This window comes from Eleutherodactylus coqui, chromosome 3 (assembly GCF_035609145.1).
Source record: "Eleutherodactylus coqui strain aEleCoq1 chromosome 3, aEleCoq1.hap1, whole genome shotgun sequence".
NCBI lineage: Eukaryota > Metazoa > Chordata > Amphibia > Anura > Eleutherodactylidae > Eleutherodactylus > Eleutherodactylus coqui.
Genome location: NC_089839.1, coordinates 159,346,292 through 159,363,651, shown reverse-complemented (window position 1 = coordinate 159,363,651; position 17,360 = coordinate 159,346,292). Strand labels below are relative to the sequence as shown.

At 42.2% G+C, this 17,360-nt stretch overlaps 1 protein-coding gene across 1 annotated transcript in view; it reads right to left on the bottom strand.

Moving 5' to 3' along the window:
- The window catches only part of NUP210 (nucleoporin 210), a 123,392-nt gene that overhangs the window by 98,485 nt on the left and 7,547 nt on the right, over positions 1–17,360 (bottom strand). The window contains exons 2-12 of the mRNA XM_066596448.1: positions 15,872–16,008; positions 13,865–13,996; positions 13,684–13,780; positions 12,652–12,802; positions 11,449–11,581; positions 10,537–10,695; positions 8,231–8,299; positions 5,557–5,663; positions 5,120–5,260; positions 4,353–4,490; positions 1,580–1,735 (exon numbers count right to left, since the gene is read on the bottom strand). Coding sequence (XP_066452545.1) covers positions 1,580–1,735; positions 4,353–4,490; positions 5,120–5,260; positions 5,557–5,663; positions 8,231–8,299; positions 10,537–10,695; positions 11,449–11,581; positions 12,652–12,802; positions 13,684–13,780; positions 13,865–13,996; positions 15,872–16,008 — 1,420 coding nt within the window. The remainder of the gene's footprint in view (positions 1–1,579; positions 1,736–4,352; positions 4,491–5,119; positions 5,261–5,556; positions 5,664–8,230; positions 8,300–10,536; positions 10,696–11,448; positions 11,582–12,651; positions 12,803–13,683; positions 13,781–13,864; positions 13,997–15,871; positions 16,009–17,360) is intronic.

The following is a 17,360-nucleotide window of genomic DNA, read 5'->3' as shown; positions in this document are numbered from 1 at the left end:
TGAACTGACAGCGTTCAGGAGGGTGCAGGGAGGGACCTGCTTACCTGTCCGGCGTCTTCCGCATTCTCCTTCTGCCTCCCGGCTCGGCGATCATGTGACCGCTGGGGTCAGGTGGCACCTGGCGGTCACATGATCGCCGAGCCGGGAGACAGAAGGAGAATGCACAAGACGCCGGTCAGGTAAGCAGGTCCTCCCACAGTGCAGGCTCCCAGCTCGGCGTTCATGTGACCGCCGGGGGTCAGGTAACACCGGTGGTCACATGACCGCCGGCCGGAATCTCTATGCATTGCATAGCGCTAATTGAGCGCTATGTAATGTGTAAAGGAGAAGGCAGAAAGGGTTAAAAACCCTTTCTGCCTTCTCCTCGGGGTCCTCGATGAGGACCAGTGCAGAAGTGCATCTGCACCCGATGTGTCTGATGATCGGGTGCAGATCCACTCCTGCACTGCAGTGTCGGGCCTGCCCCGACATCGGAGCTGTGGAGGGAAATTATGATGTCGGGGCAGGCCCGACATTGGACTGGAAAGGGTTAAAATGATGTTCACATTTCAGCCAAACATCGGTGAGATGGAAACACCACTAATTATGAGGTAACTGGGATAACAGAAACAGCCAAGCTCAGTTGAGCTACACCATTTCTGTAACTCCCATAGAAGTCAATGGGAGTTACCCAAACAGCATATCACAGTAAACTGCGCTGTGTCTACAGCTCCCAAGTTCTAGAAACAACGTAGCTTACTGTGTTACACTGTTTGGGTAACTCCCATTGACTTCTTTGGAAGTAATGGAAACAGTAGCGCAGGTAGCTTTGCCATTCTGTCCTCTTGATCACTGCCTTTAGGGTGGCCAGGGCCCTAACTTCAGATAAGTGCAAGACCCAGAAGAAAAAAATCTCTGAGAAGGGAATACCCATTTAAAGAAAGTTCTAGGCTTTGGTATCCATCACATATTAATGCAATGTGTAATCAGGTGGCCTTAATCATATTTGTATTGACGTTACATTTTTGTAATACAAGTAGCCCTTCATTTCAAAGAATTTATACACGCATAAGCAAAATATACAAAAATATATTAACTAGGGAAAATCTGTAATCAGATGGCCTTATGTCCTATTTCCAGCACATAGAATACAAACAGCGTGAAAGACCACTGTAAACTAAGCTCCATTGGTAAGTTTGTATAGTGTAACCTCCTGTTTTAACCCCTTGAGTACCAAGCGCTGTAAATTTATGGTGCTTGGCCCTGGGCTTTGATCCTGGCTGACAGCAAAAATACGAGCCAGGATTAAAGCCTCTGCTCAAGCTGGAGCAGGTCAAGTTCTCGGCTGTTAGTCACAGCTGAGAACCCGAAGGAGAAGGAAGAAGCAGTTATCAGTTTCTACCTTCTTTCCTGGGTACATATCACTCATTGAGCACTATGTACTAAGAAGTGAAAGTGTTTCTTCCACTACACAACCCAGCAATCACGTGGACTGATCCTAGTAGACCCTGATCAGCTGTTAATGACTATTGTCCCTACAGGAGGAATATTTTCCGCTGTAACTGGGGCTCCCATGGATACTATAGAATTGTTTTCCTACCTTCATTTCTCCATAATGTAATTGATTTTGAACATCACGAGCTCGTATGATGCTGACGCCGATGTCATCTCCAGTTGTCATCAAACCTTTGACAGTCACAGTGGCCACAGCATTATTAGATGAGGACCATGTGAAATTGCCACTTCCACCTTGCACCTTAAAATTATCAATGAAAGAGTTTATCAGTAATATTTTTTTTTTTCATAGACAAAATCAACTAGATAATTTCACATAAACAAGGATGTACTTCCCTTCAACCCGATTAAAATAAGGAGATCTCAAGTTTTAATTTCAATTTTCATAAAGACTTTCCCATTTATACAGCCATATGAAGGCTTGCCATTGTCAGATCATATCTTTTAATCTGTTTTATAACGTATTGAAAGACTGTTAAATATTGTTAAGTAGGGTTAAAATGGAAGAGAAAAACCAAATAGCATCACTTCTTTAAAAGGTATTCATGGTTTTATAAAAATGGCATTTGCACTTTATTCTGCAGCTCAATATGTGCAACACAGTATCCTGTTTATATAGCTTTTTATCATACTACTTTTTGGGGGTTTCTTAAAAGGACTAAAATATTGACTTGGGTTGGGAGACTAGGTCACCCAAAAAAAAAAAAAAAAAAAAAATAGAAAAAACACAAAACAACTGTAATTCTGACACTATATAATTTTATCTATCCATCTATCCATTTTCATTGTGAGAAAAAAATGTGAAAATGGGATATTTAAATAGTTTGAACTGATACAGAAACAGCGATTTATTATTTAGCTCTTTTATGGGAAATTAAAGGTTTTGAACTTTTAAAATTTTAAAAAAAGATTAAACTTTTATTTTCTTAACCCCTGCGCCCCCCCCCCCCCCTCACCCCACACTGTTCTAACTAGGTGACACAAACTTGCAATCACTTAATCAATATACTGCAATATTGTACATTTAACCTTGGCCTATTAAAAGGGGGTTGTCCAGGAAACAACATTTTTAGCATAAACCCACTAACTTCTTGTAAAGCAGTAATCCACTATCCTGTCTTCACCTCTGTTACTAGTCCCACTAAAGTGGATGACTGCTTTGGTCAACGACTTGGTATATGAATGCTCAAGCTAGACATTGGTCAAAGCGGGGACATGCTTATATTGCACATGACTGAGCTACCTGAAAGTGAGCCGAGACCAAGGGGACCAGAACAACCAGAAGTGATGAAATAGAAAAGTATATTCTATATTTGGATTTATTTCTTAACAAACAAAATGCTTTGCAGATCCCCCCCCCCCCCCCCCCTGCTCCTCCCTTAGGCCTCTGTCCTGTATCCAACATACAGATCAACCAGCATTCTGAGTAAACAGCAGGACAATTAGTCCATGAAATTTTCATCCCTTCACATTATCTCTTTAACTTTGTCCCTTTAAGAACATTCAGTTGTACTTTCAATGAGCTCAATCCAGACTTTGATGAATACTGTAAATTACCCATCCCCCATACATTTACAACAACTTATTACAATATAATGATGAAATACAATAGCAAAGGTTATAAACCGTTAACCAGATACAGGTCTTATAATTATTTCATGGGTCACTAGTTTGCTCTCTTTTGTGACTATGATATACCCCATGTAACTCCGCTTACCCCATGTGCAAGTTCAGTTGTGCCAAGCCAACCATATCTTACTGTATTTGTGTCCTGCCTTAAGTTTAAAGCATATGCCTTTTCCCCTATGGATAGAGTCAGTTTACTTTATCCTTAAATTCCCTCAATGTGGGGGGGGGGGGGGGGCAAGTACTCAATGCCCCCTACATTGAGTGAATTTAAGAACAATTTAAGGATTGTTTTCACGGCCGGCCGATATACACTACCATCTGATGCATTAGATTGCAATGCATCAGATCAGACAGGCGTATTCCCGCGGCGTAAAAGCGCCCAGCCAGCTAAGCTCCCACCCCGTCCCGCCCTCTCCCATTGCTGGCTGCCGACAAGGGTCGGAAGCTTAGCACACTAGCTCCCACCCCAACCTTCCCCCTTCCCGAGAGGGGGCGGAAAGGGGGAGACAGTTTAGCAACTAGCTCTACCCCCATCATGGCCCCTCCCATTGCAAACATCTGACAGGGGGCGGAGAGAAAAGGGGGAGGGAGTTTAGGAGTCACTTCCTACTACCCCCCTTCTCCAGCAGCTATCATAGGCTCCCATAGGAATCTATGCAGCGGCCAACGTATTCCGGCCAGAACGATAGTTCCAGGACTAATCTTTCCTGACCAGTGTAAAAGAGCCCAGTGCTATAATGGCTGGCCAGGAGCTTTTATGTCAGAGAAATATGCCCGTCTAATCTGATGCATTGGAATCCAATGCATCAGAAAGTAGCGTATATCGGCCGGCTGTGAAAACTGCAGCCGATATATGCTCATGTGAATAAAGCCTTATGCTACAAATGTTACTTACTGGGAAACCTCTTTAATAGGCTAAGGTTAAAATTGACAAAAGACCGCAATGTTGAAGTATTACTCAATAGGTATTCATTCGTGGCCACCCTGAGACTCTTCACTAGGGCCATCAATACATCGGCACTCTGCGACTGCAGCTTCGGAACCCTATACACCCCTGTGACTGCATGATGTAGATTTACATTATGTGGTCGGGAAGGGGTTAATAGCCAAACCAGAGTAACAGGATTTACACAGATGGCTAGAACATTTCAGAGACAATCACCGTTTTGTAGAAGTAGTTCAAAATATACTGATCTAGTTAGACATAACCCACATAATATATTGATTACCTGAATTGTATACTGATAGGCTCCCGGTTTCAGCTGCCAGGGAAAAGTTAGTATTTTGGGTGACAGAGTAATTGGTTTGTAGATCTCCACTTCCTGCTGATTTCTCACTGGATTTGGCAACACATGAACTCCCCCATCCTAAAACAAAAAGAAATAAACATTTTTAAATTATTTCCTTAAAACCATGACAAACAAAAATTACATGACTGTAACAAACGTTCACCATTATTTTTCCAAACTTTATTCCAATTTAGAAGCCTTGTCTTGACCAGCGTGTAAAACCTCTCCACCTTGACTTTTAAACCAACCCCTTCAGTTTCAGGACAAAATTCTGTCCTGGGACCACAGGGATTTGGGGTATATTACCTGCCCTTGTCCTTTTTCATCTGTCTGATTAGCTACCAGTTTTCGACTGTCCATAATGGCCACTGCAATATTCTATCTAGCTAATGTACACTGCGCACTGCTGTCTGAAAGGTCAGTGCTGATCAGGTGAGCCCCAGTGCCCAATGAGACAGCAGATATTGTGCAGCGGTAGTCTAACACTAAACACATGTGGATTAGTTAGTCTGAAGATTGTAGAAAGTCATCTTGGAAGACCAAAACTAGGACCCAAAACAGTCAGGTTGGTTGGATACCAAAGAACTGCAGGTAATAATATATCCCCTATGGTCCTGGGATAGAATTTTGTCCTGAAAACTGGAAGGTTGCTTTAAAGGAAAACTGGACAAAAGACGAAAAAAATAAAATGCGTAAACTCTACATACCTCATCAACTATGTACGTTAGAGCTGCATCAATAATGGTTTGCCCACTTTTCAAGGCCTTCACATGGTGATATGAACCATTCAGGGAGGACTCCAGGACATCAAAATATTCTTTAGGTATCTTCGCTTCAATACGTACATTCTGAAATCAATAAGTAAGCAAAAAATGTCCTCTTAGAAAGGTCACTGCTGTGGTCATGGTGTAGTTGAGTAGCTGATTAGCACTTCTCTGAAGACGCATGTTTATTTTTGCAGCCATTTGTTTTCCCTTACACCAATGCATCTCAAATTCTCAAAAAAAGTAAGGAAGTCTGCAGAGTTTTACAAGCCTATGCATCTTCACAATTACACACACTAAAACGAATCCTGCAACCACACGCCTTCCACGTAAACCAATCAACAACAGAAAGATAGTATATACAAAATTAATATACTTACATCTGATAAGTAGATCTTGTTACTAGATTTGTCATATACATCAATGGTTATTTCATAGTATCTTCCAGTTTCAAGAACCCACCGGTCACCAGGGTGGACAGTAAAGCCTGTAGAGATTAGAAGGGAACCATTTTTTTTCCTATCGTCTACTTCATAAAAGGTCAAACCAGGTAAATCTCCACTCATCCGCCATGCCTCTTAGATAACGAGAGTGGAGCTACCACAAGTACACTTTACCTTCCTTTCCCCCCCTTTACCCTTACTACCTGGTAGTTCAGCAATGTTAGGACACTACATTCTTCCTTCCCTGGGTGCAGTAACAGATTTCTTTCTTGCAGTAGTGCATTCCCTCTCTCAGTATGGCCGCCTGCACACGGGCAGAAATCCCGCGGCGGGATTTCCGCCGCTCAAAGCCTGCATAGGAGTGCATTACAGTACGCACTCCTATGCAGACGGCCGCAGTTTGGTCGCGCAGCAAACAAACCGCGGCATGTCCTATTTTTGTGCGGGGCTCGCAGAGCCTCGCACAGATACGTCACTCACCCGGTCGCCGGCTCCGGTTTCCGCATGCATCGGCTGAGTACACGCTCGTCTCTGCAGGCGCTCAGGTCGGGTCCCGCGGCGAGAATTCTCGCCGCCGACTCCGACCCGCTCGTCTGCAGGCGGCCTATCTAAGCTCAAGTCACCTTATGTGTGTTTAAAAAAAAAAATATTGCCCATCCTTGACATGAGTCTTTGGTAGAGATGAGCGAACGTACTCGGTAAAGCACTACTCGTCCAAGTAATGTGCTTTATCCGAGTATCAGGGGAGAGCGGGGAGGAACGGAGGGGAGATCTCTCCTTCTCTCCCGCCCGCTCTCCCCTGCTCCCCGCCGCAACTCACCTGTCAGCAGCGGTGCTCCCTGAATCTTTCAGGACGAGCGGGGAGGTACTCGGATAAAGCACATTACTCGGACGAGTAGTGCTTTACCAAGTACGTTCGCTCATCTCTAGTCTTTGGTAAGCTGGGAGCGGTCCTACTGACCGATACAATGCCACAGTGATGTGGAGAACCCTGACCCTAGCTCTGCTCCAGTACGGTGCGTTCTCCACTGGGATCAGTGACCTTTAGGGGCCTTCTGGTGATTGTCCATCATCGCCCAGGACAGTCCTCATGAGTATCCACATTGAGAGTAGTCATCTCTGTTCTACCCAGTACTCGTCCTTCAGACACCAAAACGTTCAACTGTTTCTGCGCAGCCCATCATAACAATCCATAACAATGGCCTGCCTTGAAGCGTGGGTTCAGCTGTTCTGGAGAAGATCTGAGTTGAGTCTCTGTTCCCAGTGTTTGTTTAACCACAATTGTGGCTTACTTTTTCCCCTAAGTCGGAAACCGGAAGACACTTAGTACTTTCCTTATACCAGTTCCTTAGTTCCCCGAGGACCAAGTTCCTCCCTCTCCACCTACAGAAAAATTTGTTCTTTTTGGTCGGCATAACTGTTTCTACCAGTCAATCTGCACATATTTGTTTTCAGTAAGGTGTACCCTTACAAAACAAGGACACCTTCTACCTTATTTGGGCTAGAATTGTGAAGATGCTCGATTGACCATGGCTAACATATTATGTCCTTGGTTACTTCTCGTTCTACAGGACGTATTACTTAGCAGCTGCTGGGCGGATCTATCGCTTGCTTGCCCCACTGGTAGTGACAGGCCATCAGGCACTTTCCTCCCCCCAACTTGGGTACCGCTTCTGAACGTCCCAAAGTTTGTGTCTCCAAATGACAAATATTATACGGCAAGTACAAAAATCCTGCTTACTCAAACATTCAAAAAAAAAAGACCTAGATAATTGGCTTCCAATGAAAACTGGCTATTAGAGACAGGGACTATTGTGAGCGATGTCAAAGCTATATTCAGGGTCTTTCTAGTTAAAAAAAAAATAAAAAAATCATGAAATGGTTTGTCGCTTTGCATTATCGATGATTTATCCATAGTACAATGGCCTGGGTTGGTATGGCTAGTGCTGCAACCTGGGGTGGAATTGCAGGTTCAGTTCTTATTGAATTTAATGAAAGCTGCACCTCAGTCAGCACTTTTTGCAAGGTCTAAAGTGACAGTGCTGGGAATTAGCTGAACAGTGGCAACCTCTAGCGGCGGATTCCCACCAATCTGCTTATGAGAAGCTGTCTTAAGGATAGGTCATCAATAATACAAAATTACTAAAACACTCTTAATGTTGAATTGCTATTTGTGCCAGTCCTGAACTCATAAGTTAAGAGACACAAAAGAAATATCACATCCCAACTATAATCACCATAGGTGCCTTTATAAATATGTTAACCTAAGGCCGCTCTCACACAAGACTGTGGTAAAGCGCCACAATTTTACTTTCGATCACAGCTCCCTACGGCCTAGGGCGTGTTTTAGCACACCCTATCATTCTGATGGGTGAGAAGGTGCGCCAAAACGGACAAAGCTAGAGCAGACAGTGCTCGGAATTTGAGGCATTCGAAAGCGACATCCAGCGACGCATACCTGCGAGGTCCAATTGATTTCAGTTGGAGCGTTATACCGCGATTGATGTGTCGTTCAAAATGCCGTGTTAATCGCGATAAAAAGCGCCTATGTGAGAGAGGCCTAAAAGATACTTGTAATTTAAATAATTGCTGAAAATGGCAAACATGTTACCTAAATATCCAGGGTCAACCACATAGATTGTACCATTTGGGAGCCTTGAAGCACCTTGCATACGAATATGTATAAAATTGTTAAGGGAAAAGAAAATTAATTCACTACAAGGGAAAGTAATGGCAATATAGCATATGTATTTAAAGAGACTGTCACCTACTTTTATCCTATAAGCCAAGCTTATGGGCTGAAAGTAGGTGACCTGTGGAGTCTAGGGTGTTCAATTTAGCTCCCCTGTTACCCCAGTGAGAGTGCTTTGAGAGACGCCACTACAGTAAGTAGTCCACCCATTATAAAATTAGAACAGGCAGACTGCTTGGTGCAGCTCAATGCATTGAACGGCAGCTTTCAGTGCTGATACCGGGGAACGATGGGGGGGGGAGGCAAGTATAACCCTTACATCTCTGGACTCAGTGGGTCACCTACTCTCAGGTCATAAGCTTAAGTTATAGAACTAAAAGTAGCTGACAGATTCCCTTTAAAAGGGGTTGTCCAACGAATAATTACTACATTTCTTAGTTCTGATGAAACGTAGCGGCAATTTATATTGGCCAGTTGGCCCAATAGTAGGAATCACTATATACAAGGGGATATGGGCAGTGGATCTAAGCATTCAGGTGTGTGTCCACCTGCACTGGACACATTAGGTGGACACAGCTAGGAGGCATCATAAGTATTTAACAGCAATACCTAGACACAGGCATTTTTAAAATAAGTTTAACATGTTTTCAATTGATAAATTATTCTGTTTTGTCGGATCTACAGTGTAATAAATCATGGGATTACTCCTTAAAGGCTTGCGTAGGGTTAGAAAAACACTGCCGTCTTTTTGCAGAAACGACCCCCCCCCCCCTCTTGTAAATGGGATGTGTCTCTTATTGCAGCTCAGCCCTATTCAAAAGAATGGTGTTGAGCTGTGATACCAGAGCCACCCTATGTCCAAGAGTAGCACGGTTTTTGAAAGCAAGAGCTGTGTTGTGCTTGTTTTTTTAAATCTTATAAGCCTCTAACAGAGACAAAAATACATAGAAAACAAAGAAATGTTTCTGTTTGGCAAGATAACCCTAATGTCTGCATTATAACAAAATAGGACATGGAAATCAGGTAGAAAATGCAGCCCGCTTCTAAACTTTTGAGTAGATTTCTTTTCATTAATATGTCAACCCTTACTGTACTTGATGCCAATCTATGAAATTGGACTAGTTATATACTGCGCTAGTCTTACCCCACATTAAAACTTGCTCAAACCACAGACATGCATTGAAAGGTTATTGACATCTCGATCCTGCCACCTTGTGCATTTAGGCTCCAAGAGATGGCAGGGTTTAATGGATACTCATACACACTCGACATAAATGAATATTGACTTTTCATACGACTTATGCTCATCTAGCAGCCTATGTGTGCATCAGCAATCTTGTGATATACTTGCATTCATTAATGTAAATTTAAGTTCTGAAAAGGACATTCAAACTGGGTGCCGCTAGGGTTCATTTTTCCAGCTCCTTTATAATCCTCTGCCTGTTATCAGGCATTTGGCTTCTCTAGTAACAGACACAGGGATACTGTTAGTTACTATTGTTAGGGCAGCAGCAAAATCTACATGGAAAACCAAATTGATATAGCTAAAAATGGGTATAAACAGCAGCAGCCAATGAAGACCTGGGCGACTTCATAAAAGGTTATTAAAAAGTCAGGTATGCTTTAAGCCAGCTGCCAGAGTCAGGACAGCCCCATGCACATCAGGCCAACCTATTTATGGCCATAATGAGATGCAGTACATATGGGCTACTGCCCTATATAATTTTTTTAAAAGCAGCCAAAAACCATATTCCATAGTATTTTCTACTTCTGTCTGCGATGTTAAGTTACAATACATTTCTCCCCTCTAACATTTACTCTCCTATCCTGCAAGTAGTTTCCAGAATAAACAATTTGTTGCATAGACATTTGTAGGGCCAATTCAGTCAAGTATGTTTCTGCAGTTGGTGGAACCACGCCATGATAATTATCTACTCGTACAAACACTTAGAGGATTTTGTGCACAGCTGGTCAGGCAACACTCACACAGAACTGTTTGTCTAAAATCTGGCCTGCACGCTCTCACTCCTGCATACACAAAGTGACAGTTCGCCAGCACATGGGCCATCTGCAGCTCACTACAGTACAATACTGTTACTTTACTGAGCCCTTATTTGCTGTAAAGCCCTGATGCATCCAGTGTCAGTGACACTAATTATAACCTAAGGACATAAATTAAGCTCAGAGCATATGAAAAGTAGAAACCAAGGAATCACAAAGGATATTTTTATGAAGCAGCACAATGTTGGTTTGTCCCCTTTGCAATGCAGTGGCTATGGATGTGTACTGGTCCAGCTTGGCAACTGGTTCATCCTTGTTACTCCCATGGGCAGGAATGTGGTTCTGAAGCTGTAAATTGTATTGTTCCGATGGCATCGCTAAATCTGGATAGAAAAAGAAGATTAAAAAGGTCACTAAAATCCTGGCAAACATAAAGAGGTCACTCAACCCAGTATGAAAAATATAGCAATTTTTTAGCTAATGATCTAGTAGTAGGTCAATTTTTCAAAGCCTAGAATCCTGTCAACAAGTGGACACCAGTTCATACTACGTCTGAGACGTTGCACTACAAGCATGGTGGAATCTAGGATATTCCTGTGAGTTAATAAAAGCTTTAACTACATTAAAACACACACACACACACACACACACACACACACACACACGGCAAAAGTGTATTTGTTTCAGGTTGAATCCCATGCCGTGGGACCAGACGCAATCTGGCCGTGTAAAGGGATCAATGGTCAAACAAAAATAAAGCAAACTCTTGTTTATCAGCTGATCATTTAGTTTTAGCAAGCATAAAAATACTTGCTGATCAGGGATATATCTCCAATAGTGAACATGGGGACAAACAATAGATACTGTTGGTCACCAGAAGTAGATTCTAGGCCCATGCAAAAGAAAAAAAATCACAGGAGTGTCGCTTGATGTCAATTGACATTCACTATAATAGGTCTAAAAAAAAATGCTTTTCTAAAAGGAGAACCTTAAAAACACATCAGCAGCACACATCTCTGATGACTGGCTACAATGTATCACTGAAGGCAAAATGTATATTTATACTGATACAGATTTGCAATGAAGTTTGCAGATGCTAGAAACAGACTAACAAATAGCAAAATCTAAAAACTTACCTGTGATCTTTCCCTGTTTGATTTTCTGTACTTTGTATTTTATCGAGGATCCAACAAGTAGATAAACATCAGATGATGGATACAAGAGAATGTTTTCTAGAATAAGAAGTCGGACCTCTGCAGGTTTCACATTCTGCAATGCAACATGGCAAAGCAAATTCTTTTTAATTTCTTTCTTTTGCATCACACAAAAACAGTAAAACACTTGCACATTATAAGGATTCTAACTGTATTTGTCGTACTGTAAGACGCACATGACTACAAGATGCACCCCAGGTTTACAAAGCAGAAAATAGGGAGGGGGAAATTCTATACGGAATCAAAGTAGCTTACAGAGGGGTTATTGTCACACTAACTTTGGTGTTCTAGGGTGCAAAGGGGGGTTAAAAATTGGTGATCACCTCCCTACAGAGCCTTTAAAAAAAAAAAAAAAAATCAGTCTTCTTAATCCATACGTCTATCAGTCTTTGTCCATGACAGGATTGGTCACATGAAACATCCTTCAGCTTATTCAAAGACCTTTCATCTTTTCTGTCACTCCGAGCCTGCTGTTTATACTAAAGACTGTAGCCACGCCACAGGGAGGTCAGTGTGCCATCTAGCAGCCATGGTTTTCTCCACTTTTTACTACTGGAGTATCTGCTGAGTATTTAGCCTTTTCCTCATTGCCAGGACATAGTCACACAGACGGGCACAAGTCGCACCAAACATTCTCAGCTGTGACTCGCACTGCACAGGACATGGACACTCCATCCATGTGCGGGAGATTGCACATTTGCATGTTCTATCTCTGTGTAAGACCCGCACAAAAATAGAACATGCAACAAATTTTCTATCTTGCAGCATGGCTGTGAGGAAAAAAAATGAAATAAAATTCACCCATGTGAATTCACTCATTGAAAAGAGTCTGCTCTATTCCCATGAGAGTTTTGTACGCCTCGCAACATGTGAGTAAACGCGAATTTTATCGCCCCGTGTGAATACATGCTCAGGGTCAGAAGCGCTATGCATGGGTACATAGTTCACTCAATGATATTTTTTCTTGCTAAAAAGTGCATCTTATAATCCAAAAACTACAGTATATCAACTACTGTATAAACAGTTACATTTATTGTAATGCACAGCTGAAGCCAACTCAAATTCAGTCATATACAAGAAAGAAATCACCCAAAATTATGCCCCACATTTATTCCATTCACTTACCTCATACACAGGTTCCAATATTCTCGCACGGAGTTTGGAGCTTCCAGTTTTCATTCCAGACACCAAAATCGTGTCACCCTGTTTTGCGACTTTCTCCATCTCTGATATGTAGGCTGGAGGCACATAGGTAGACTCCAGAAACTTAAGAATTCTAAGAATGAACATCGAAATTCACTTTTATTGGGAGATACTCAATGTGTAGGCGGGACAGAGGTTCACGGCAATTTTGTTTCTTAGAGAGGTTGTCCAGGAATGGCATAAAACTGTTTGTCAGTGCAACCTGTGGAAACCAGTCCTAGGACAAGAGAATGCATGCAAGATCAGAGGGGTCAGGAAGCAGATCCCAACACTGCACTGAACAGATAGTTAGGCTTCTCCATCTGTCCACAAGCCACCCCCTCTGGTCTACACATGAATTGTCCTGTTCCAGGATAGTGCCGCTTGTGGAAACCTGACTACAACCATTTTATGCCATTCATGGACAACCACTTTAATGAAGTGAAAAATGTGGCCTTAGGCCACTCTCTTACATGCCCATTTTACCGCGATTACTGCAGAGTTTTGAACTCTCCTATTGATTTTAATGGGGCCTTGCAGACCAGAGCTCGAACATGGCATCTTGTCATGAATGACGACCATGCCACACTTTTCCACTGTACCTGGGGCATCCATAAAAGCCCAAGTTACAGGAAAAATATCCCCCTGTAGTGACAATAGACACTGGCAGAGCTAAATTGGCAGAGCTAAATTTACAGCGCTTGGTCCTTAAGGGGCACTGGCACTTTATGATTATTCCACTAATTGCTATATATTGCACAATATTTCAGCACATTTTGGTTTGCGATCCCCTTCAGTCTTTTTTCATAGCTGTATTTCATTCTGTGTAACTTTATTTTAATCATGTTTAATAAAGATGAATATTTTGAGGAGGAGATGGTTTGTGCTAGGTTTTCCTTTCTGGGTGTTTATTATTCTTTAGCACATTACATTTGATCTGATTTTTTTGGTGTTGTAAACTACAATTTCTCTTACCGCAACGAATTGTGGGAATCAGAGTAGCTATCCACATCAGCATCCTTCACCACTGCCCAATCAAAAGCTAGGCCAGCTAATGTACTGAACGTATTACCTACAAAATACCAAAGTGCCATATATAAACTGATGCAGAAAAACCATTTAAGAAAAAATAAAAAACAGGGATGTGATATTTTACCTTCAGAGTCCAATGCTTGTATTTTTAGCTTTAGTGGAGAGTCCTCCAGGTAAAGTTCTCTTGTAGTCGATACAATCTGAATGTCATGAATAATGTCAACAATCGCATCACAGCGAAGGATCTGTCCAGTGTCTAAAGCAATTGAGAAAAAAAACAAAAAACAAAAAAAACACAAGGTGAAATTAAGTTATTCATTTATAACCTTTAGGCCTAATTCTTACGGGCGGATTTCCGCTGTGTTGCCCTGCAGCTATTAGGTTTTATTGAACCTAATAGTGCAATGCTCACTGTGCGGAATTCCACCCCGTGAATTCACCCATACTTACCTGCGGCATGTTCTATTTGCCGCGGGTGTACGCGCGGACGGCTTCCATTGCACTCAATGGAAGCAGTCCGTCACGCTATCTTCCACTGTAGCACTCTACTGCGCATGCGCACCGGATCCGGAGGCAAGTATGGGGTCTCTGGGGGGCGCCGTGACGGGTTCCACTGCAGAATTCTGCTTGCGGAGCCTGTCACGGCCGTGGGCACTAGGCCTTAGGAGGGAAAAAAAAATTTAAAAATACTGTACTTGTGTATACTGTACTTGTGTAACCCATTTCACAGAGTGACACAGGAGCAAAAAAAAAAAAAAAACAAAAAACCCCACACACTATTTGTATAGCATCAATATAGTCTGCAACACTTTAACATGCACCGATGTCATGGTTCCCCTCAGCTAAGAGCCAGTCAATACGCAACCTTCAAAACAAAAGAAGTATTGTCCAAACTAGATTCTCCAGTACAAAGTAAAAAAAAACAAAAAACACAGATGTCATTTTTTTTCTCCATTTTTCTCTGCAAGCCAACTTAGATGACATGGGCTTAGCATGCCCAGAAAGCATATGACAGTTACATCTCATTTTGGAAATCAGTTGTATTGTGCCAACCCAGAAAAGTTTGGGGAAGTTTTCGCATGCACATTTATTTATTATCCTGAAGCCAAAACCAAGAACAGATACCAAATAACGAAAAAGTACAAAAAGGAAAGCACTGCATTTCTCTTTGGTTGGCTCCAATCGCTTTGGAGACTTAAAAGACAGAACTGCACAAACAAGGCCTATCCCCCTCCTCCTTTCCTACAAACATCTGTGCACTTTGATAATGTGAAGAGAGATTGGGACACAAACATTAACAAGTTTGCTTCACTTTGCCCTTCTGTATTGCAATGTGAGCATTTGATCAAGGAAAAATCATCATCATACATATGCAATATCATACAAAAAGGGTTTTTTAGAAGAACATGCTACATCTCACCGGATACCTTCGCTGTGCTCACATTGCATAAATTCTGCACTACCGCCATCATCACTTGTGTTTCAGCTCTACAAGTTCCAAATTGCATTGTGTTGGCATCTGACCTTTGTACCAGCTTGCACTCTCATTGACGAGTTTCTGGAGCAAGCATGCGCAATTGCAATTTTGGCAAACGTTACTGCGCATGTTCTTGTCTGGCTGATGCATCCCATCCTGTCCACCTGCCCATCCAAACCAGCATTCAGGACTGATATCAGAATAGGTGGACAGAACCAGAAGCTCCATTACCAACTGCTAATGGTCATGTCAGCAGAAGTTGAAAAACTCTGTGGGACCTGTGTCATGTGATGGACCCTCAGAGCAGGCAAAAGCAGTCAGAATAGGTTCAGAAACATCTTTACACAAGGTTTCATATGGCTAATAAGCCTTTAACCGCTGTGCCCCTATTTCCCAGGTTATTTTGGAAACGGATGTTAAAGTCAGAAGAGGGATACAAGTGGAACCTGCAACATTGTACTCTGAAAGACAAGTCTGGACTACTGAAAACAGAAGTCAGTATCAGCTAAAGAACTCACCAAACCAACAATACTAGGAATTTGCTATGTTTTACTTATACAAGGGGGAAAATAAAGGGGGACAGCAACTGGAGTGAGCAGTTACAAATTGTGGACGGCGATACGGAATATAAGCAGGAACAAAAGAAAGACTTACATAGGTCTTCTGCAAAAATAATACTGGTTAGCCGTGTAGGGTGGGTTGCACGTGCTTGCACCACAGCCTGTTGTGAACACCGAGGGTCATCAATGTTTACATGTTCAATACTGGCAATTTCAGGTCTGCTCGATGACCTATATTATGGAGACAACAAGAAATGTCTAATAAAGATATACATTGCATGCAAATACTGTGAAAAACAAATCACGTAGCCATAGATAAATGCAATGATTAAAGATCTAATTTTGATTATCACATTAACCCCGTACCAGCTTGTAGCCCTTTTTGTTTTCATTTTTCCACCCCCCCCCTTCCAAGATGCATTTTCCAGCAGCCACACACAGCAAGAAGATCTCATGAATGCCTCCCAACATCAAACTTCTGTAGTTTGACTGACCGCCAGATTTATTACCAACAGAACATGTATGGGACAATTTTGGACACCAACTCAGCAGCCTATGAGTTTGCACGATCTAGAGGCTTACTTACAGCAAATGTGGAACAGTATGCCACAGCATACAATACAGGTCTGTATGCCTGCCTGTATCACATCTTGCATCCAAGCTAGGGATGGTACAGCAGGGTACTAGAGCCTCAATGCCCGCCAGTGTCACATCTTGTATCCAAGCTAGAGGCGGTACAACAGGGTGCAAGAGCCCCTCTACAAGTGGTCAGTTTTCTGCAGTAAGCTATCCTTTTGCTCCGATATTGTAGTCACTTATTTACATCAACGTTACAATCACACATAAGATTTCATTCGATTCCGACAACTCCTACCGTAGCTTCTTGATTTTTGTATTTATTTTTCTTAAACAATGAGCGTAAATAGGAGGTGTCCAGAGTTTGACAGACAATCGGGAGAGGGGTGTAGGCATGGATAAAAGTGTTTTCGGGGAAGAACTTCTTTGAGGCCCCGTTTACACCTGCGCTGTGGGCTCTGACTGATTTTCACTGCTTAGCTCTGTTCTGAGCAAAAAAAAAAAAAAAAAGCCTAACCGCCAGATCCTGCACATGAGAAAGCCAAATGGCTCAAAATTGCCCCATTTATTTAAATGTCATCCATCTGGCTTCCAGAATGGCATATTAACATAGTAAACACTGCACGCTGCGCTATTTTGTCCGTGATTTTCTGCAGGATCTGCAACGAAACGGAACTCCAATGTGTATCATGTGAATGCGACTGGATTAAAATGCCAGGCATAACAGCCCTTACGAACATATTGCACTATGCCTCAAACACCATCAATCAAGTGTTGGCATCCCATCCCATATTAACCCCTTAGTGACTAAGCTTTTTTTCCCCATTTTAGTTTGTTTCTTCCCCATTTAAAAAAAAAAAAAAAAAAAAAAAAAAATCGTAACTCCTTTATTTATCTATCGACGCAGCAGGCTCTTTCCTGTAGTTTGCGTTTGTACCATTTTGGAACAAATACGACATTTTGATCGCTTTTTAGTGCATTTTTCTTGGAGATAGGGTGACCAAAAA